The sequence below is a fragment of the Conger conger genome, chromosome 8, assembly GCF_963514075.1.
Source record: "Conger conger chromosome 8, fConCon1.1, whole genome shotgun sequence".
Taxonomy (NCBI): Eukaryota; Metazoa; Chordata; class Actinopteri; order Anguilliformes; family Congridae; genus Conger; species Conger conger.
This window is the reverse complement of record NC_083767.1, coordinates 7005928-7028427: the sequence shown is the minus strand read 5'-3', so window position 1 is coordinate 7028427 and position 22500 is coordinate 7005928. Positions and strand designations below refer to the sequence as shown.

Here is a 22500-nt window from a genome sequence, read left to right as displayed (position 1 = left end):
CATTATCACAGCCCAATGATGCTTAACCTGGTGAAGAGTCCCCCTCCTAAAAATGGAGGACCCTCTTTCCAAAGACTCAGTTCCTACCTACCGTCACAGGGAAACGAAGGGCCGTGTAACAGGGTTATGTAACAAAACAAAACAAAAAACAAGGACTTTGTGTCTCATGGTCTCTTTCCCAAGGACTGCGACTCAGAGTCTCGAGCCCTCAGCTCACGCTACAGGCCAGCGAGAGCGCGTTCACATTGTGTGAGCTCCGGTCTCCACAGACACAGGTGCCCTTGGTGAATACCATTCCCACCCCACCTGAATGCATCGTATTCAGGGGCGGGTTGGTGCTGCTCTATGGTTTTGTCTTGTTTTTCCTCTTTCTAATGGAGAAATGAATGCAGTTCAGCAGAAAGCAGGTCAGAATCCAAGGCCCTGTAATTAAAGCCAGCGAGCAGAGACCGTTCAGAGAACCTTCTCCCAGGGTGTGAACAGGGCTCTCTCTATTCAATCCTCACTTTTCTTTTTCCTCTCTCTCTCTCTCTCTCTCTCTCGTCGAGGATTTGAACAGACGTGTCCCTGTACATTCACCTCCCGCTGAATAGGGATTACGTAATATTGATATTGTAGCTTTTCACAGATGTTTTTTTTAATTTTTTTTTATTATTATTGCCAAAATCTTTATCTTGACTGCTTAACTGTGTGTGGGCACTGGTTGAAAAGGTGCTCCGGAGAGATTTATGAGAAGCTGAATGAAGGCAGAGCGTTCTGTCTTGCTAGACACTTTTCACCGATTGTTTTGTTTTCAAAGATTTATTTGTTTTTCTACAAATCTACAATGCTTTTTAATAAGGTACTTATAATCAAGTCAAACTACTGCTAATATTTCAGAGAGAGGTGGTTGGTACCCTCTAAAGTTCTTCATCAACTATAAAGATTGTCCATTCTAGTTTAGAAGCTAATTCTGGCACATGTTTTTATATTTCTTAGATCTTTTCTGTACAGGTTGTTTTGGGCAAATGGAAAAGCTGTAACTGTTGTACCAAAAATGTTTTTTTTCTTTCAGATTTTACTTAAATGGACAAATTCTTCAACAAAAGCTAAGCAGACTGTTGGAATATCTATTTTTCCCCACAAAGGGTACCGAATGATTTATGTGGCTGTCAACCTAAAGCTGAAGAAAATCCATTTTCAGACAGTGGTGAAAGGATAGATTTGGACGTGTAGATGCCACTGATTTATTGTGGTCATATGCCTTGGGATATCTGGCTGTGTGTTAAAATTACAGGATCGCAAGAGAGTGTTCTTATGACGGGCCAATCAAAACTGCCGAATAGATCTTTTAACCAATCAGAATAGAATGGATGGATATCTTTTCAGGCAAGCCTCGTTAAAGGTACATAATGAGCTGGATATCCAAGGTCACTCCTAAATACAATAAGAAAACTGTTGATATTTGTCCGGCATACATTTACATCATGAAGAACAGTCCTGCACATTGCCCACGTTTAGCAGAAAGACAACGTGCTTACACAGTTTTTGGTTGAAAGTGGGGACACAGCCAAAGGTTCGTAGCGATTGGATAATCCAAAACGTTTTGAAAACTCTTGGCTCAAAACGGGCAACTTTTATATTAAATGAAAACAGAACAAATAGCTTTTTCATATCCTCTTCTGTTATCTCACATTTTATTTAAAATGGGAGTTTCTTCCCCACTTTGCCATAGTTTACTGCACTTTCACGCAGAACAGGAACAGTGTACTGCTAGGTAATAAAATTCTGAAAGGAATAAATAAAACTTACAGCAATACTAACAGTCAATTATGTGAAGTTGTCAGATCTTGTCAGTTTATGTGTGTGTGAAGCAGAATTGTGAGTTATTGTAAGAATTGTAAGTGCTAGATCTAATCTGAATGTGAACCCTTATCTGGCATTCAAAGCACAAGACCGCTCTGGGTATTAAACCAGAGATTGACTCACTCCTTTTTGGAAGCTGGCAATATTTTGAAAGGTTGTTTATTATGATATATGCAATACAGTTACGATCAAATGTGTTCAGGACCATATTGCTGCAAAAAACCAAGCGGAGAGAATTCAGTATGGTGGGGTTTCCCTCCATTTCAAAGTCCACTTTACATTAGCAAAGTACATTTTCTAAGCTGGGCACCATGCAGTGTCTCTTATGAACTAGAGCACAAATTAAGCGCATCTCCTTCTTACCCTCTCCCTCACTCTCCATCCTTTTCTCACTCTCTCCCTCACTCTCCATCCTTTTCTCACTCTATTGCACGGGTGCACAACTCCTGCAGGGCCGGGCTGCGTGCTTTTTAACTTCCTAAATTGACTGACATCTCTGTACACTACATTGGTTCACTCCTGTACTCGAGCGCAGTAAAATATTTAGGATGCACTTGCAGTCTGTGGCTGTTGGATCAAGATATGATTGAGCTGATTAAATAATTAAGAACACAAGTTGGCAAAATATCCCTGCCCATGTTGTGCACCCCTGTCCGACTGCTTTGTCTTCAAAAGTGTGATGTATCCTGATGACCGTGATTAGCCCTGATCAGATGACCCTGATGACATCGATGAGCCCTGATCAGAAAGTTAGCAAGCATATGCGACACTTGGGTATGTCTGGTGCTATACTCTGAAGCTCGTTGGTCATCATAATGCTTTGCAGTCTATGGCAATATTTGTTTCCAGTGCCAAAATGATCCAAATAATATATATTTTTCTGTTGCTCTTTTTAACCCTCCGGCTTTAGACTGACCTTATTCAGGGCTTGTTTAGAAGCAACAACAGGGTGTTTTTACACTGTATTAATCATGGAAATGTATGGATATGTGATGTTTCATGTATGTTGTTGGCACATTTATTATTAGGTCTAAAATCTCTGCATTGTGGAAATATTACTGGGTTGTGTTTCTGCTGTAATAATCCATGCAACCTGAAATTATTGTGTATATGTATAGAGTAGTTATCCGTTTTGTTTTTCAGGGTAATGTGCAATCACAAATTTAGACAGCTATTATTGAACGATGGAATAAATGCTGAAGGTTTTTCCTTTCAAAGAACCTTAAATAAAGAGTTAAATGTTTTAGATAACTACTGATTTTGTGTCTGCTACTGTTTGACACTTTAGCTGCCTTTACTTTCATGGTTTTACCGGATGCTGAGACAGCGTAAGAATTCTTAATCCTAATTAAAGCACATATTTTAAGACCCTGATAACTGTGGGTGTTTCAATAACAAGACACAATTCTAAAAAATGATGTGGTCATTTGACACAAACCGTCAAATTCACAGAGGAAGTCTTTACTGATTACATCCATAGTGTATCTGTTCCCAATGTCTAAAGTACATTTACATAACACTGCCATAAACAGCCATGTTCAGTCACCACAACAATCTTGTGGCACTACAATAGATGCAACTCAACACATTCAGGAGGCTGAAAAAATGATCTGAATCTGTTTGTACTTTAGCCAGCTACTTGCATTCCACAAAATCAATGTTGCCATTTTCAGATTGAGTCACACAATACAGTCCCTCCATCCATCCATTATCTTAACCCACTTATCCTGAAAAGAGTCGCAGGGGGGCTGGAGCCTATCCCAGCATACATTGGGCGAAAGGCAGGAATACACCCTGGACAGGTCGCCAGTCCATCGCACACACCATTCACTCACACACTCATACCCACAGGCAATTTAGACTCTCCAATCAGCCTAACCTGCATGTCTTTGGACTGTGGGAGGAAACCGGAGTACCCGGGTGCAAACTCCGCACAGAGAGGCCCCGGCCGACGGGGATTCGAACCCAGGACCTCCTTGCTGTGAGGCAGCAGTGCTCCCAGATGCAGTAAAAATGTAGTTATGAGTAAGATAAGAGTATGTGGACAACTGTTTAATTGAGAGATGGGAGGTACATTACATGATACTCCCATTACAATTGCATGCCTTTCAGAATTAAGTTAAGTATCTCTAACATTGCTAAGTATTAGTAGTAAGCTACAGTTCGCACCAAAGATTTGTTATATAATAATAGCCTATGCATGCCAATAATATGCATGATGATTTAAGATGTTACAGGATCACTATAAATTCATACGACGTGAGCAAACAGCGGATTAACTTCAGCGGATTAACTTCAGCAATTTAACTACATTGCGGATGTTCGTGCGGTGTCACACGAGACCGCCAACTAAAACCCCGGAGAACGCGCAACCAGTCTCTCAAGCGAATCACAAGGCAAGCTATTTGGCTTGAAGGTCCGTCTCTAAGACAACCTTATATAAACAAAGATGACCTCACCCTGCGAAAGGGAAAGTGTGGCAAGACCATTAAGAAGGTGCGTACGATTGCAGATTTTAATATTTAAAATCCCTTTAACAGTTTTAGAAACGTTCTGATGAAGGCTAGCCTATGCTATTCAGGGTAAGTGAGATTAAGCAAATGAAATGTTACAGTGAAGGTGCCTAGATTTTGCCTTCGCCTAAGTTTTCATCGCCTAATTATTTTGCACATTCGTACATTTAAGTTATTAATTATTAATACACAATAGGCCTATGTGGACTACTTGTTTTCTACATGTTTAATTTAGCTCCTCACATTTTACTTTGTTTTTATGTTGCAGTTTCGTGCACAAATCTCGGTCGCTGTTAACTGCGTTCCGTTGAATGCACCGCTGGTTGTTCTTCGTGATATTTAGGCTGTTTATACCCTGTGTGTTTTCCCTTTACAGACTATGAGCGCGTAACGAAGTCATAATTGAGCTGCAAAACCAAAGCGATATTAACAATGGTAAAGTATAGTCTACAACAGTATAGGCTACCTAAAGAAAATGTTTACTGTGGAATTACATTTATTATTTGCCATTTATTTTATCCCATAATGCTAAGATTTCACAGTTAAATTAATCTTATTTTGTAATAATGCATTACTTTTTTCTTGCTCATCAATAATTATTGCACAACGTGCAAGTTCTAAATTAGGCTATGTATCGTAGGCCTAATACGGTTTAGATTATTTGATCGTTCTGTACCTATGCCTCCCTAATTATGAGATCTCTCTTTCAAAGCCACCGAAAGCTCGAAAATCAAAGTCTCACAGTGCCGGACAAGCGAAAAAGGGAAAAAGAAAAGGGTCCACAAAAAAGAGGTCAGCAAGTGCCAAATCTGTCCAAAAAGAGGTGGACATTCTCAGCCCGGCTGCCATGGAGAATGCGTACTACATTTCCCACAATGCAATGGATTGCTTGGAATTCAGAGGCTTCGGTTGGCCCGGGGCGACAAAGAAAGGAAAGAAGGGGACAAAAAAGAAAAAGAAAAAATGAGTGTTATGAGTTGTGGCAATATTTTGAATAAAACAATTTTTGTTCTGATGGAAATGTATTTATTGAAGGATAGCCCCCTGAGACGAATCGTCTCGTTTTCAAGGGGGTCCAAAAACAGATACACAGACACAGTAAAGTACCTTGACTAAACCCAAACACATGCTGTACAAATATACACAGAGGCTCACATTTACCCACTCATCCACGCATCCCACCCAACCAACCCACATAAAGTACCTACTCCATAAATCGGTAGATAATGCATGTTAAAAAAAAATTAGGAATTATGTAAATGCATGTAAAAAAAAGATTAAATGGTTAAAAAAAATTGTCTTTGTATTTAGTCGCATACCGGTAATGACATATTGGGACTTTCTGTGTGCAGACACTATTGATGCTTAGGGTGGTGTTTACTGTAAAGTATGAGTAGGCTAGTAAACCGTTTATCTACTGGGCTACATTATGATATTTTATCAATTCATATTCGGATATATTCAATGCGAAAATTACCTACTGTAATACCTACACGAAAATTACCTACACGTGCATACTGTATATATTAAAAAAAACACATGCCTAAGACGAGAGCTATAATACATCACAGATAAGAAAACAAGGCCAAGAAAACAGCAGATATATTCAACAAATATGCTTAGCCTTGGCTTCTAGCTAGCCCGTCACCTACCGATCATCAATCTCATTTTCTGGTCACACTTGGTAACGAGGTCTAGGGAAATCAAATGAGATTTCAACATCCCACCCTCTGATCTTGGCCGAATGTGGCATTTTAAACTTCCCAAATCTGCGTTACGTTAGACCTGTTTTCAGACTAGATCTGTACCTTATAGGTACAGTCTATGATCTGCACACATGCACGTCTCCCCCGCACAATATGGCGCTCTCCGTCGCAGCGTCTACGGTGTGACGTAGTGTGCTTGTGGGGGTGACGAGGATGCTGGGCTTCAGCTGCAGTGTGCCGTCGAGCCAGCCGCTCTCTTTGTCCTCCATTAGAGCTCGGATTCCCCGTTCCACACCGTACGGCGCAGGCCCGAAGTAGCGCAGCCGCTCTGAGGTTAGTGCTCTACCGCGCAATCTCCAGCTATTTCAGCCCTGGCGCAGCCGCACCAACAGACCCGGCAGCACAGGGGTGATAGAGGGCTGGGGGGAAATCCTCATGCGAGGCGAGGATGGGCTTTTTCAGAGTGCTTTTCGCGCATTTGGAACACAGACCGGTGGTTAAATTGACAATATGGCTGTATAACGCATGAATGTAGTCTCGGTGTCGCTGCAGGCCGCACTAGGCCCGGGTTTGCTGGTTTATCGCTGTTCTGGGTGGCTGGTCCGAAGCTAATGGCGTTCTGAATTTGGAAACGTCCCTCAGCAAGGGCGATTAGATGGCTGCTCGGTTGCATCTTAACCGGACACGCCGTGCTGGGAACGACTGTTTTGTCCAGTTTTTGAATGCTTTTGTCATTTTGTGTAGTGTTGTGCGAATAGCTAGATATCTCTTTGTTTTGATGTCAAGCAAGAAAGGAAAAGAAGCGCGCGTTTTAGCCCGCTAGCTATCTGTTAGCAGGAATCGCTACGGTAAAAACATTAACCCTGTTGCTAGTTTTGCTTAGCTTTTGAAACAGTGTCGCTTTATTCCACACAATACCTAGTTGGGTTATCGAGACGACTTGAACTAACGAAGTCTAATTTTGGTGTTGTGGCTATGGCCTATAAAACGGCAATTAATTCGTTGCTAATCTGGTTTGGTAGCATTAGCTTACCAGCTAGCTAAAATGCCATGATGAAATTTGGTGGAAGATGCGTCAGAATGGTGATCACAAACGGGTAAAATAAAGGGTAACTTCGCTAAAGGCATAGGCTACAATTTATTTTCTGTTTAGAAACTAAGTTATCTGAGACGTTGTTTCGCAGACTTTGGGGAATGGTAATTAATATAGCTATCGTAGCTACGTTTTGAAATGCGACCGTGTGCCTCCAGGCTTGTCTAACGTTATCATATGTCCTCTTAGCTAACGCTAATTTAACGCTGTATAATTGTATTTGTCTCAAATTCTCAGCGACATGGCCAGTAGGCGCCTGTCTGGCACGATACTTTTTCAATCAGTGAAGGATGAAAACCACGTAGGCCCTCAACTAAAGCATTCTAGTTATAAAATCGAATTCATTTCATTAGCTAGCTAAATTAAACCTGATTCATGTGGGTTTTGTCTGAGCTAGTTAACACTCTTGTGGAATGTTCAACACTGAAATGTACACGTTGCATCTATGCAAAAGTAGGATTTGGTTGGCCGTTTGCGCTTTTAAGATTAATTCAACGTAATTTACGTCGTGTTTGCATAGGAATAAATGTAGTCTCCCTCTGAATCATTTGCATTTGACTCCCATTTTTTCATATTGACATCCCCGCAAATGCATGCATTCCACGGAGTCTTGGGTGTATTTTAAATATTTCACCCATACACGTTGGGGTAATGCCTTTGTGAAATTGTGAGCCAGAGGATATGAAGACAATCTTTTCCAGTAGTTGTTCCCTTTTGCGTGCGTTTGACAGTGGATATCACTTCGTGGTCACACTGGAATGCGTAGTCTGATTAAATGAAGTCACAAAATAAATATCGCCTCTGGTGGTTGTGCTTTTTCCAGTGTCATTTGTTTAACAATGTTGCTTAACAGAAATCAGGTGATTTGTTTGGACCTTTCACTTTAAGTACTTCCTAATAATTCATCTAAAAACATTATTTTCTCAGTGATGCCTCAGCCTTGATGTACATTTGACTGATTCGTTTTGTAGGTTAAATGCATGAATATAATACAATTACAAACATGAGGCTGATCATTTTAAGGAGTGTCTTAACGTATGCACCATACCACAATATAGTACACAAGTTTGTGTATTGTTATGCATTCATTATTTACTCTAGCATCCCTACATCATCGATAGCTTGCATCCTTATTCGGCTCATATACTTGGAATATACTGTTGACTCGCTCCACCTGCTGGTACATTTCGGGACAACGGCAGTTCGCAAGAATCTCTTCCTCTTCGGTTCAGTGAACATTTAGGAGCTTAGTCCTCCACCGTCTAGGTGCTAGTCGGTCGGCCTTCGGTGTTAGTTTCCTTCCCTCCGTGACGGCAGCGGCTTTTCGAACTGGAGAACTGATAACGACAGATTAGCAAACTAGCAAGCTCATTTACATTGTACCCATAGATGTGATAAAAAAAACAAAAACATTTTAAATTGCCTGAGAGGAAGTGTGTACACATCATCTGTGGCTGGCTGAGCTGAACCGGCTGGCCGACCTACTGTTTTCGGTCTTGGAGTCAGCAGCTGCCTTCCAGGCATCACTGTGGGGAGGAAGGCACCTGGGTACATAACCTACTGTACTGGTCAAACTTTGTGCTTGAATAAAGATGAATTAAATGTAGTATGGCTCTCCCCCGCCCCACAAACACACACACAGACACACACCATTCATTATCAGTGTTCACAGTACTGACCTGTGGCATTTACGGTGCTCCCATTTTAGGAGCATTTGCTATTGAAAATAGATCTTCGCTAACTTGGGATGATTTAATGTCCTCCTACATTTTTATATATATTTTTTATCTTAGGAGCTCATGTGTTCCTTGGGGGGGGTTAGCATAGATCCATGCCTGTGGGTGTTGAGTTCACAGAGCTGTTTTGTTGGCGCTTTCATCGCCTGAAGTGTTAATTATGGTGGAATATACCCTGGAAAACTGATAAAAAAAACCTGCAGAATGGCGTAATGTAGTGGTTGAAAGGGGAAGGTCTTGGCCTGGAGGCCAAGGAGGAATTCCATGGTGGCTGTTCTGTCTCGGTTCAGATGCAAATTCCCGCCTCACAAAGTTTTTCCGTTCGTCTCAGTGCACATTTCGGCTTGGCGTTGCGTGCCTCATGAGCTGGAAGATCCCTCATTATATGGGCATCGCTAGCTAGTCTGATATAAAATGACTGTATTTTCCTGCTGCCGTGGAGCTGGAATATGTGACAGGAAAAGGCGCCAGTGCATATATCCCTTTGGGTGATTTAATTCACTTGGTTTATTGTGCCGTAACTGAGGTGTGTACTAGTTTCAATCAATGATGATTATCATGTAATCACCTGCCTTTAGTAATGTTGTGTGGTGTGTGATTGCTGTTGATTTATGGTATATATGTTTATATAGTGTAGCTGAAAACTTTTTTTAAAGGCACTTTATCTCAGATGAATGACCTGGAAAATAATAATAAATGAAATATCATATAACTTATCTATGTCTGTGTGTAATCTTGTTTGGCATGACCCTGTACTACTGTGTTTAATAGCAATGTGTGTGTGTGTGTGTGTGTGTGTCTGTCTGTACACGTGTGTGTGTGTCTCTCGGCCTGTCTGTATGTGCTTATCTGTTTGTCTATCTGCCTGTGTATGTCTGGATCTGCCTGTCTGTATGTCTCTGTGTGTGGTTCTGTGCGTGTGCGTGTGTGTGTGTATGTGCCTCTCTGTGTCTGTGCATGTGCGTGTGTGTGTGTATGCGTGTGCATGTGTGCATGTGCGCGCGGGTGTGTGTGTATGCGTATGCGTGTGCGTCTGCGTGTGTGCATGTGCGCGCGGGTGTGTGTGTGTGTATGCGTATGCGTGTGTGTCTGCGTGTGTGTATGCGCGTGTGTATCAGTGTGTTCCCGGTCAGGTCGAGCCAATGGAGGAGCACACAGTGCACCAGGCGGATCACATGACCCTGGAGGCTCACGCGGTGGGGCAGCAGGTGCAGCAGGTGCACGTGGCCACGTACACAGAGCACAGCATGCTGAGCGCTGACGAAGACTCTCCCTCCTCGCCCGAGGACGACGCCTACGACGACTCCGACATCCTCAACTCCACCGCCGCCGATGAGGTCACCGCCCACCTGGCCGCCGCAGGTGAGGGCCGCTCCGCCCCCCCAACCCCCCCCCCCCTCACGCCGTGTCACAGAATGAGGGCCCTTCCCTCAAACGGCTGAAGGGCAGAGCGTTGTTTGTAGTCCAGTGTAGGCAGAGTTTTGCTCGACTGAAAGTTGTACTGTTGCCCAACGTAGACTGCGGTCACTATCCTTAGTGAAAGCGTATCAATGCAGTGAAGTCACCCTGAGCACAAACCAAACGCTGCTGTGACCACCGATTATTCATTGCATCTCGTCATCGCGGCAACACTCTGTCGCTGGACGGTGAACTGACCGTAATAGTCATCGTGGTATTAGAGGTGGAAAGTCCGGGCAACAGTCCTGCCCAGTATTTTTGTTACGTTCGCTCAGTTGTTCAGCCAGGATGTCGAACGGATGAGTTAAATCAGCTGGCTGAAGTTATGGGTGGGAGAAACACGTGGCAGGACTTTTGCTTTCTGACCCCTGGACTTTCCTTTTCAGACAGTAATCACGATTTTATGGAATGATCCTGCCACATTGCTGCAATTTGTGCCAAAATGTATTTGAATGCCTGCTGCACATGTAGATATAGAACTGTCCACTAGGTGGCACAGTTGTAACGCATAACAGCGCTGTGTTCTGTGGCCTGACTTTGGGGGATGGTGTTTACAGCACGGCTGTCCCTGTGGCCTGGTCTGTGTTTAGGGAATACCATCATACTGCCATTGCTTAATCGGCTGTTACGCAACGCACTATGACCAAGATCTGTACATGCTGTTCATGGAAAGGTTACTGACTGTGTGTCAGGTCCTGACCGGGGTCAAATTGTCTTATCGCTTTGGATTCAGATACTTTTTCTGTGCTCGATTGATCCTGCCTGGTGCAGTTGGGTTCATAGGTTCATTTTATAGGTTCAAAATACACCAGACATGCTCAGTAATGTGTAGAAAAGTATTTGAATCCAATCCAATCACGCATTTGACCCAGGTCTGAGATCATGCTCATGTGTGATTATGAATGGGGGTTTGGCCTCAGGCAGTGTCGGAGGAGGATGAGTTGAGCTGCTGGTGTGTGAGGCTGAGAGAGGGTGTGGGACGCAGGGTGAGAGGTGTCCTCAGGCAGTGTCAGAGGAGGATGAGTGTGTGAGGCTGAGAGAGGGTGTGGGACGCAGGGTGAGAGGGGACTCAGGGGTTGTGTTCAGAGAGTGGGTCCCACCAGTGCAGTGTCATGGTGAGGAGCCCTGTTAAACTCCCAGGAGGGGGCGCTGTTGTTACGTCTTGGTGCAGGGATCAGTAATTCACGGTCCTCGAGGGCCGAGAACTGCAGTTTTCCACCCTCCCGTTACCTGGGAGTCGGGTGTGAAGACAGCCTGGCCAATCAGGAGCACTAATTACCTGGGAGAAAATAAAACCAGAGAATGAAAGAAATCTAGAATGTAATATGAAAAGTCTGTAAGCTGTTCTGGAAAACAATGTCAATATGTAAATAAACGTGTCACATCATGTTGTCCCCCCCCCCCCCCCCCCAGGCCCCGTTGGCATGGCGGCGGCTGCTGCCGTGGCAACAGGAAAGAAGCGGAAAAGGCCGCACATCTTCGAGTCGAACCCCTCCATCCGAAAACGACAACAGACCCGCCTCCTCAGGTGAGCCCCGCACCTGGACCCCAAACACATCCCCCCCCTCTCTCCTTCACCCCCCCATCCCCTCTCCCTCTCCCTCTCCCTCTGCCTCTGCCCAGTCTCGTCCAGAAAGGGTTGGTGTGGGTGCAGGTGTCTCTCCCTCCTTCACACACAAGCACTCATTTCATCACCTTGTTACCCTTTGACTCTGTTCTCTCTTGGTTCCATTTCTCCCTCCCTCGCTCATTCTCTGAGAGAGATGGAAAAAGGATGCTCATTACACGTCATTCTCAGACCCAGAACGTTTATGAAAGAAATCCTGTTATTTTCATCGTGACAGATTTACTGTTATTCGAGGGCATCTCTCACCTTTCAAGTAGGAATATGTAATATAATTTGTACTTCTCAAGCGTTTCTTTGACTACATTCTTATTTATAATGCAAAAAAATGAACATTTATGAGGATAATTTGTAGCGTTCTGACAGTAAGCTTATTAGGCTCATGTAAAACTAGGTCGTGTTGTTTTAGTGTGAATACTCCCAATAATTCTGTTGTGTGCCATGGCAAACAGTTTATGAATATTCCAATCTGAAGTATGCATTAATTAATTAATTAGTGCAAAGTCTGTTGAGCTTGGGGGAGATGCCCGGCGGTTGTCTAGCCTAGGCACACATTAATAAACGGTAGTGTACCGCGGCATTAAACACACACGTGTGCAGATCTGGGCCTTCGCACGCTCATCCGAAAGCAGGCGAGGGTGATAATGGAGACGTGCACACACGCTAACGAGGTCCCGTGGGAGGTGGGGGCAGGGGTTGAGTTTTTGGGTCCCTGGAGGGGGTGGATGCACGCTACTGTGCCACAGCTAGGGGGCGGGGCCTCCCCGGTGTGCTGAATCAGAAAAACGTCGTGAACGCCAGCGTAGCGCTCGAGGAGAGAGCTGCTGAACCGTTCTGCATTTTCTCTGCTCAGTTAAAAAAATACACAGTGAATAGTAACTTTACTGTATATGATGCGTGTAATTACCTGAAGCTGCCAGCAGATGGAGCTGCTCGCCATCTGCCATTCTGTGTCCAGTGTGGGAAGCACAGAAACCATAGAGAGTGGGAGGTGGGGGTGGGAATACTGCAGAATTTTATTCAGTAATTTGTTTGGTGTGAGGGCCACTCTGAAGCATGTGTGTGTGCTGTGGCCCCTGTAGGAACTTAAGGGCCACTGTGGATGATGTGTGCGTGCGTGCTGTGGCCCCTGTGCTCTGGATGATGTGTATGTGCTGTGGCCCCTACAGGAAGCTGAGGGCCACTGTGGATGATGTGTGTGTGTGTGTGCTGTGACCCCTGTGCTCTGGATGATGTGTGTGTGCTGTGGCCCCTACAGGAAGCTGAGGGCCACTGTGGATGATGTGTGTGTGTGTGTGCTGTGACCCCTGTGCTCTGGATGATGTGTGTGCGCTGTGGCCCCTACAGGAAGCTGAGGGCCACTGTGGATGATGTGTGTGTGTGTGTGCTGTGGCCCCTGTGCTCTGGATGATGTGTGTGCGCTGTGGCCCCTACAGGAAGCTGAGGGCCACTGTGGATGATGTGTGTGTGTGTGCTGTGGCCCCTGTGCTCTGGATGATGTGTGTGCGCTGTGGCCCCTACAGGAAGCTGAGGGCCACTGTGGATGATGTGTGTGTGTGTGCGCTGTGGCCCCTGTGCTCTGGATGATGTGTGTGCGCTGTGGCCCCTACAGGAAGCTGAGGGCCACTCTGGACGAGTACACCACGCGGGTGGGGCAGCAGGCCATCGTGCTGTGCATCTCGCCCTCCAAACCCAACGCCGTCTTCAAAGTGTTTGGGGCCGCGCCCCTGGAGAATGTGGTGAGTCCTACGTGTGCCCAGACTGTATCTAGAGTGAAACGTGTCTGTTTGTGTCGTCTAAATAACAACTGTGGCTTGTGCTCCGTGATTTAACGCAGTGGCTGAATGAGTGAGTGGAATGCATTAAGGCTGCATTAATTGGCTGGAATGAAAACCGGTGTACACATTTAAGACCACTGGGGGGGTCTGTCTCTGGTGTCCCAGGATCCCTTGTTCTGCCCCCCCCTCACATGAATAACCTGCCCCCCTCCCCGGGCGGCCTGCCCCCTGCAGGTGAGGAAGTATAAGAGCATGATCCTGGAGGACCTGGAGAACGCACTGGCCGAGCACGCCCCCCCTCCCCCAGAGCTGGGCTCTGAGCTGCCCCCCCTCACCATCGACGGCATCCCCGTGTCTGTGGACAAGATGACGCAGGTGAGACCCCCCACCCCCAAAAGACCTCTGCCTCGGCATACCTCTCTCTCTCTCTCTCTCCCTCTCCCTCTCCCTCTCCCTCTCTCTCCCCCTCTCAGCACACTGTGTTTGCAAATGGCCGACCGATTACGTTGGCGACGGTGAAAATGTCAGTATCATGCATACATGCGTGTCGGTGACTCTTGACTGGGACTGCAGGGTGGCGTAGCTGGCTGTACTGAGTCACCCTGCGTGTGCGGGTCGCTGTGTCTCCCTGCGTGTGCGGGTCGCTGTGTCTCCCTGCGTGTGCGGGTCGCTGCGTGTGCGGGTCGCTGTGTCTCCCTGCGTGTGCGGGTCGCTGCGTGTGCGGGTCGCTGCGTGTGCGGGTCGCTGCGTGTGCGGGTCCCTGTGTCTCCCTGCGTGTGCGGGTCGCTGCGTGTGCGGGTCCCTGCGTGTGCGGGTCGCTGTGTCTCCCTGCGTGTGCGGGTCGCTGCGTGTGCGGGTCCCTGTGTCTCCCTGCGTGTGCGGGTCGCTGCGTGTGCGGGTCCCTGTGTCTCCCTGCGTGTGCGGGTCGCTGCGTGTGCGGGTCCCTGTGTCTCCCTGCGTGTGCGGGTCGCTGCGTGTGCGGGTCCCTGTGTCTCCCTGCGTGTGCGGGTCCCTGTGTCTCCCTGCGTGTGCGGGTCCCTGTGTCTCCCTGCGTGTGCGGGTCCCTGTGTCTCCCTGCGTGTGCGGGTCGCTGCGTGTGCGGGTCGCTGCGTGTGCGGGTCCCTGTGTCTCCCTGCGTGTGTGTCTCCCTGCGTGTGTGTCTCCCTGCGTGTGTGTCTCCCTGCGTGTGTGTCTCCCTGCGTGTGCGGGTCCCTGCGTGTGCGGGTCCCTGCGTGTGCGGGTCCCTGCGTGTGCGGGTCGCTTCACCGCTGCAGGGCTTTACTCACCGACGGGCCCTTACCCATGAGGCCGTGCGTGTTTACGCGACCTCTGCCCACAGAGATAGGGCCCCAACCGGCCCCCCGTGTCGCGTACGCAAGATCACCTCCCTCTGCGCCTCCCGCTGCTCCTCTGCTCTCTTCGTCTCTCTGGAGACGCGGCTCAGAGCCAATCAGAGATAGCTCAGCGGAGGGGAGGTGGGGCCGGCCAATGAGGAAGCTTTCTTAGACCCGTGAAACGAGACAGGGAATCTGAGGGTTGCGTTTTTTTATTTTTTATTATTGGCCTCAGAATGAGAGAATAAAAGCCTCTCTCCACACACACACGCACACACTTGCACTCATATACACTCATACACACACTCTCTCACACACCTGTTTTTGTGTTGTGGGTCCCTGATGGCCATGTTGCTATGCACACCTGCCTACAGAGGAGTTGATTTGGGGGTGAGGCTGTGGGTCTCCTTTGGGTTGCATGGCCCCACAGGACTACGGTCCTGTGAGGTTTTGGGTAGGAGTGTGTGCGTGTGTGTGTGTGTGTGTGTGTGTGTGTGTGGGGGCAGGGAGGGCAGGCTGGGCTGGTGTGTCTGCAATTACCCATCCACCACGTCCGTCCCCCCCACCTCCCAACCCCCACCCTTTAAGCCGAGCTCATCAGCCTGTAGTGTAGTTTCTGGCGCTGATTGCTGATTGGCTCCCCGTTGGATTAGCCGCAGAGCCTATGAGTGCTCTCCACAGCGGCACCGTGCTTAAGCCTGTTCCTGTGATTACACACCTGCTGGAGCTGAGCCTCAGCCAACCGCGTTCCGCTAACTGACCGGCACTAACTGACCGCCACTTCAGGCCGGCAGGCCGCCACGCCCGGGCTCTGTCGTCCCTCGCGCTCGCTCCTCGTTACAGAACGCCACGTCCGTGTCCCGCCCGTCATGGCGGCTCTCAAAGGCCCACTGCGTCCACCATAGACGCCCGATGCCCCGTTTTCACCCCTCACACTCCCAGACAAAACTAGTTTAAACTGGTTTAGTTTTGACTCACAGTGTGAGAGCAGGTCAGCAGTTCGGCAGATTTGTTTGATGCTGCTGTTAGTTAGGAGGGTGGGGGGGGGGGAAGGGGGGGTTTGAAGCCCCAGATCTCAGGGCAGCAGATACTGTAGGGCTGCACTGTGCACACTAATATACACGCACGCACGCACGCACGCACACACACACACATACACCCTCTCTAGCCCACTCCAAAATGTCTTGAAGCTCCTTACATGGAGCCCTGTAGCAATCAGGCTCCATTGTGTGGCTTTAACCTTGAGTCTGTCTGTCTCACTGACTGACTGACTGACTGAACTCTTTCCCACACTCCTTAGACCATGTTCTTCCTTCTGTCCTTCCCCGTGTGCATGTCTGTCCGTGTGTCTGTGTGTGTGTGTGTGTGTGTGTGTGTGTGTGTGTGTGTGTCTGTGGTAAAATGTGCTGACGTTCGTTTGGCTGGATATGAGCAGGTGGGCTGTCTGGGGGGCTCTTCTGAGCAGCCTGAGAACAGGGGGGTCTGAAGCCAGATCAGGGGGATTATGGGATTGCCCAAGATGCTGTCATTACTTAATTGCCCCTGTTTGTCTTGGCTCAGAGATGGAAGTGGGGGTTCTTTTATTCACCTGTTGTTGAAGGAGGGGATTCGATGATTGTGGAGAAATCTTTTTTAAGTGTATGTAGAGCTTGACTTGTGTTTCAATAGAAGTGCCTTCTCTCTGAACTCTGAGGTTTCTGTGTGTCTCAATATCCCTTCCATTCCGGTCCCAGTTAAAGATTGGGCTGTGGTTTCAACTCGACTGCCATATGAGAGTGTATATTAAAAAAAACATTATTAACAATAAATCATAACAGTATGAAGTTGCGGTAACTGAATGAATCAGATACTTATGTGTTGTATCTCTGTCCGTCTGTGTGATATATATGAACAGTAACACAGTAATGTGTGTATTGTATCTCTGTCCGTCTGTGTGACATCTGAACAGTACCACATTAACGTGTGTGTTGTATCTCTCCCTCCCTCCCTCTCTCAGGCCCAGCTCAGGGCGTTCATCCCGGAGATGCTGAAGTACTCGACGGGCCGGGGGAAGCCTGGCTGGGGGAAGGAGAGCTGCAAGCCGGTCTGGTGGCCCGACGACATCCCCTGGGCCAACGTCCGCAGTGACGTACGCACAGAGGAGCAGAAACAGAGGGTGAGACGCGCGCGTGTGTGTGTGCGTGTGTGTGTGTGTGTGCGTGTGTGTGTGTGTGTGTGCGTGTGTGTGTGTGTGTGTGTGTGTGAGAGTGTGTGTGTGAGAGTGAGTGTGTGTGTGTGTGTGTGTGTGAGAGAGTGTGTGAGAGAGTGTGTGAGAGAGTGTGTGAGAGAGTGTGTGAGAGAGTGTGTGAGAGAGTGTGTGAGAGAGTGTGTGAGAGTGTGTGAGAGTGTGTGAGAGTGTGTGAGAGTGTGTGAGAGTGTGTGAGAGTGTGTGAGAGTGTGTGAGAGTGTGTGAGTGTGCGTGTGTGTGAGAGTGTGAGAGTGTGTGTGTGAGAGTGTGTGAGAGTGTGTGAGAGTGTGTGAGAGTGTGTGAGAGTGTGAGAGTGTGTGGGGCCCTCTCTGTTCTGTGTGTGTGTGTGCGTGTGTGTGTGTGTGTGTGCGTGTGTGTGCGTGTGCGTGTGAGTGTGTGTGTGTGTGTGTGTGTGTGTGTGTGTGTCCCTCTGTGAGTGTGTGTGAGAGAGAGAGAGAGAGAGAGAGAGAGAGAGAGAGAGAGAGAGAGAGAGAGAGAGAGAGAGAGAGAGAGAGAGAGAGAGAGAGAGAGAGAGAGAGAGAGAGCTGACGGTGTGGTGTGTGTGTGTGTGTGTGTGTGTGTGTGTGTGAGTGACAGCTGACGGTGTGTGTGTGTGTGAGAGTGTGTGTGTCCCTCTGTGAGTGTGTGTGTGTGTGTGTGTGTGTGTGTGTGTGTGTGTGTGAGTGACAGCTGACGGTGTGTGTGTGTGTGTGTGTGTGTGTCAGCTGACGGTGTGTGTGTGTGTGTGTGTGAGTGAGTGACAGCTGACGGTGTGCGTGTGTGAGTGACAGCTGACGGTGTGTGTGTGAGTGTGTGTGTGTGAGTGTGTGTGTGTCCCTCTGTGAGTGTGTGTGTGTGTGTGTGTGTGTGTGTGTGTGTGAGAGTGTGTGTGTGTGTGAGTGTGAGTGACAGCTGACGGTGTGTGTGTGTGTGTGTGTGTGAGTGACAGCTGACGGTGTGTGTGTGTGTGAGTGTGTGAGTGACAGCTGACGGTGTGTGTGTGTGTGTGTGTGTGTGTGTGAGTGACAGCTGACGGTGTGTGTGTGTGAGTGTCAGCTGACGGTGTGTGTGTGTGTGTGTGTGTGAGTGTGTGAGTGACAGCTGACGGTGTGTGTGTGTGAGTGACAGCTGACGGTGTGTGTGTGTGAGTGACAGCTGACGGTGTGTGTGTGTGTGTGTGTGTGTGTGTGTGTGTGTGTGTGAGTGACAGCTGACGGTGTGTGTGTGTGTGTGTGTGTGTGAGTGAGTGACAGCTGACGGTGTGTGTGTGTCCCTCTCTCTGAAAGCAGGTGTCGTGGACGCAGGCCCTCAGGACGATAGTGAAGAACTGCTACAAGCAGCACGGGCGCGAGGACCTGCTGTACGCCTTCGAGGACCAGCAGGTCACCCAGCAACACATCACCACGGCAGCCACACACAGCATCGCGCACCTGGTCCCCTCCCAGACCGTGGTGCAGACAATCAGCAACCCCGACGGCACTGTGTCCCTCATACAAGTGAGTATCTGCTGAGGCTGGGCTGTGCTGAGCCGGGGCCTGTTCCACAGAGCAGGATTGCCGAGTTAGCTGGATAACTGCTCAAAGTAAAATCCGGAAAACTGCTTTTTTATTTTTATTTTATTTTACTGCAGACCACGTTCCAGATTTGGGCAGGTTCCGGATTATACTTCAGTTCAGTTATCCGGTTGACTCCGGTCATCCTGCTTTACGGAATGACCCCCTGTTCTGGGCTTGGCTAAGCTAGCTTTCCTGCGCTTTCAAACCGGGCTTGCCTGGGCCTTGTTAAACCGGGGTTGGCTGGGCCTTGTCAAACTGGTCTTGCCTGGGCCTTGTTAAACTGGTCTTGCCTGGGCCTTGTTAAGCTGGGCTAGTCTGGGCCTGGTTAAGCTAGGCTAGGCTGGTCTTTGTTAATATGGGCTAGTCTGGACCTTGTTAAGATGGGCTAGGCTGGGCCTTGTGAAGCTGGTCTAGTCTGGGCCTTACTAAGGTGCTGGGTTTGGCTAAACAGAACTTGAAATTTGCTAAAATAGGCGAGGCTTTGCTGGGCTTTGTCGAGTTGGGCTTGGCTAGGACCAATGTGTCGCTGCTCTAGGCTAGGCTTGGTTGAGCTCAACGAGTGCTGGGCTGATGAGAGTCCAGGGCTTTAACGCTTGTGGATGTGTGTAGTTTCTGCTCAGTGTTTTATCAGTAATGCACAACAGGAGCCAAAATGGCTTCCATTTCACCACAGATGTGAATTAATGAATACAGAGAGTGGCAGGGTGGTTTTCAGATATTGCTTTATATATTATACATGTCTTTTGATTTTCAGGTCACATATGCAAAGTGTATATTCCACATGTCTGCAATATATAGCAGTATGTTGCATTTCCGTAAGGCAAACCACTTCACTGCACACTCAGTGGGCTATTTTATGATTAGATTTTTATTTGATATGATTTATTAGCACAAAGACAATCTCAGAACATAAAAGCATTTGATCATAAGAGACATAAAGAAAAGACTAAAGTCCTTCCCTAAATTATAAATGTGCAATTTATAAAAGTCAGAGAAGAAGAAAAAACTGCGTGAGTATGTATTCAGCAGTGCTATAACTGAATTTGATTGACAGGCGATGGGCAGTTCTGATAGGCGGTGGCTTGTCGTGTCGCTCGATATTTTACAAATACAGTGCAGTCCGTAAGTATTTGGACAGTGGTACAATTTCTGTTCTTTTGCCTCTGTACACATTGGATTTGACATGAATGTGTGGTTAAAGTGCAGACTGTCACCTTTCATTTGAGGGTATCTACTGCCATATAGGGTGATCCGTGTAGGAATCACATTCCTTTGTATACATTTTAGGAGACCAAAAGTAACTGGACAGTTGGCCTCTCTGCTTTTTGATTGGTCAGGTGTACTCAATCGCTTCCTTGGTGCAGGTATAATGAAGCTTTCAGTATCTAGTCTTGATTTTGGGCTTTTGTTTGCCTTTCATTGTCTGTTATTGGAGTTTTATCAATATGAGGACCACTGCTGTGTCAGTGAAAGTCAAGGAACACATTGAGACATTGGAGACCTAGGCCAAATAACTGGCTAACTGAAGCAAACTGTTTGGAGCATCATTAGGAAGAGAGCACAGTAGATTGAATGTTGAATGTTCGTTGTTCTACAAGAATATGCTCAGTATTTTACAGATATGTAGTACTGTAACTGGATTTTATTGAAAGCCGATTGAATGCTTTGTTCTCATAGGCTGTGGCTTGTTGAGCATGTTCTTTCTTCAACAATCACAGAATTTGATTGGCAGCAGTTGGAATGCTGCGTCCTGATAGGCTGTGGCTTGTTTAAGTGTTTTTTTCGTCACCAAAAATACACTCGATGTTTTACTTCCCCCCCGCTGCTCCCCGTACTGTACTCTCAGGTGGGGACCGGCGCTACCGTGGCGACGCTGGCCGACGCGTCCGAGCTGCCCACCACGGTAACCGTCGCCCAGGTGAACTACTCCCACGGTTACGGACGGAGAGGTGAGGGAGGGGCAGGCCTCGGACTCTCCTTGCTCAGGGGGTCTCGTGTTCCTCAAATATCCTGTAATTAAGTCATTGGCTTATTTTTTATTTTACTAAACAGGTTGACTGAAATACAACTGCCTTCCTTACTGTGCTGTTTCAGCTTGAGCCTGTCTCCCTGTGCGTCTGTCTCTCTGTGGGTGTGAGTGCATCTCTCTAACTCTCCCCCGCTCTCTCTGTGAGTGCGTCTCTCTAACTCTCTCCCCCGCTCTCTCTGTGAGTGAGTGTCTTCTCTGTTGTCCTCATTTCTCTCTCTGTGAGTGACTCAAAGGGACCTTAAAAGGAAAAAAATAAAATGAAAATCAGTGTGTGTGCATCTCTGTCTCTAAGCTTGTAACTCCCTCGCTTAAGGGTGTAGCTCGCTCTCTAAGTGTGTAGCTCACTCTTAAGTGTGTAGCTCACTCTTAAGTGTGTAGCTCACTCTTAAGTGTGTAGCTCACTCTCTTAATGTGTTGCTCACTTAGTGTGTTGCTCACTCTCTTAGTCTGTAGCTTACTCTCTAAGTGTGTAGCTTACTCTAAGTGTGTACCTTATTCTATGTGTGTCGCTCACTCTCTATGTGTGTAACTCCCTCGCTTAAGGGTGTAGCTCACTCTCTTAAGTGTGTAGCTCACTCTCTTAAGTGTGTAGCTCACTCTCTTAAGTGTGTAGCTCACTCTCTTAATGTGTTGCTCACTTAGTGTGTTGCTCACTCTCTTAGTCTGTAGCTTACTCTCTAAGTGTGTAGCTTACTCTAAGTGTGTACCTTATTCTATGTGTGTAGCTCACTCTCTATGTGTGTAACTCCCTCGCTTAAGGGTGTAGCTCACTCTCTAAGTGTGTAGCTCACTCTCTTAAGTGTGTAGCTCACTCTCTTAGTGTGTAGCTCACTCTCTTAGTCTGTAGCTTACTCTCTAAGTGTGTAGCTTACTCTAAGTGTGTACCTTATTCTATGTGTGTCGCTCACTCTCTATGTGTGTAACTCCCTCGCTTAAGGGTGTAGCTCACTCTCTTAAGTGTGTAGCTCACTCTCTTAAGTGTGTAGCTCACTCTCTTAAGTGTGTAGCTCACTCTTAAGTGTGTAGCTCACTCTCTTAATGTGTTGCTCACTTAGTGTGTTGCTCACTCTCTTAGTCTGTAGCTTACTCTCTAAGTGTGTAGCTTACTCTAAGTGTGTACCTTATTCTATGTGTGTAGCTCACTCTCTATGTGTGTAACTCCCTCGCTTAAGGGTGTAGCTCACTCTCTAAGTGTGTAGCTCACTCTCTTAAGTGTGTAGCTCACTCTCTTAGTGTGTAGCTCACTCTCTTAGTGTGTTGCTCACTTAGTGTGTGGCTCACTCTCTAAGTGTGTGGCTCACTCTCTAAGTGTGTCTCTCTAAATGTGTAACTCCATCGAAGCGTGTAACACTAAATGTGTAACTGTAAGCATGTAACTCTCTAAGCATGCATCTCTGTGTTCAACTCCCTCTGTAATGCGTGTAAGTCTCTCTCTAAGCGTGTATCTCTCTCTAAGTGTGTAACTCCCTCTGTAAGCATGTAAGTCTCTCTCTAAGCGTGTATCTCTAAGTGTGTAACTCCCTCTGTAAGCGTGTATCTCTCTCTAAGTGTGTAACTCCCTCTGTAAGCGTGTATCTCTCTCCAAGTGTGTAACTCCCTCT

At 47.2% G+C, this 22500-nt stretch overlaps 3 protein-coding genes across 10 annotated transcripts in view; all 3 read left to right on the top strand.

Moving 5' to 3' along the window:
* Positions 1-3096, top strand: part of strip2 (striatin interacting protein 2) — a 32301-nt gene extending 29205 nt beyond the window's left edge. Inside the window, exon 20 of the mRNA XM_061251892.1 lies at positions 1-3096. This exon is cut by the window's left edge and continues 1343 nt beyond it. The gene's annotated coding sequence lies outside the window, so the exon portion shown is untranslated.
* A 1122-nt stretch (positions 3097-4218) lies between these two features.
* On the top strand, positions 4219-5336 carry LOC133135091 (small lysine-rich protein 1). Of its 2 annotated transcripts, none has more exons than XM_061251859.1 (3): positions 4219-4341; positions 4735-4793; positions 5071-5336. In XM_061251859.1, exons 2-3 carry the CDS (start codon positions 4791-4793, stop codon positions 5323-5325), a joined length of 258 nt encoding a protein of 85 aa, XP_061107843.1. In that variant the 5' UTR covers positions 4219-4341; positions 4735-4790; the 3' UTR covers positions 5326-5336. The 2 variants fall into 2 exon arrangements, with proteins under 2 accessions (XP_061107843.1, XP_061107844.1); XM_061251860.1 differs by having other exon boundaries at positions 4314-4427.
* An 881-nt stretch (positions 5337-6217) lies between these two features.
* Positions 6218-20905, top strand: LOC133135089 (nuclear respiratory factor 1-like). Of its 7 annotated transcripts, none has more exons than XM_061251856.1 (8): positions 6218-6397; positions 10012-10255; positions 11765-11879; positions 13588-13714; positions 13988-14128; positions 17084-17242; positions 18601-18810; positions 20717-20905. In XM_061251856.1, the coding sequence occupies exons 2-8, from the start codon at positions 10036-10038 to the stop codon at positions 20888-20890; spliced, it is 1146 nt and encodes a 381-aa protein (XP_061107840.1). In that variant the 5' UTR covers positions 6218-6397; positions 10012-10035; the 3' UTR covers positions 20891-20905. The 7 variants fall into 7 exon arrangements, with proteins under 7 accessions (XP_061107840.1, XP_061107839.1, XP_061107835.1 ...); XM_061251855.1 differs by having other exon boundaries at positions 20708-20905; XM_061251851.1 differs by having other exon boundaries at positions 6219-6397; positions 20696-20905.
* Positions 20906-22500: the final 1595 nt, after the last annotated feature.

Bases quoted from the DNA above. Each gene is read 5' to 3' on its own strand.
- LOC133135089 (XM_061251851.1), top strand. From the start codon at position 10,036: ATGGAGGAGCACACAGTGCACCAGGCGGATCACATGACCCTGGAGGCT. The intron at 10,256-11,764 runs GTGAGGGCCGCT...CCCCCCCCCCAG, and splicing joins CGCCCACCTGGCCGCCGCAG to GCCCCGTTGGCATGGCGGCG. The intron at 13,715-13,987 runs GTGAGTCCTACG...TGCCCCCTGCAG, and splicing joins CCGCGCCCCTGGAGAATGTG to GTGAGGAAGTATAAGAGCAT.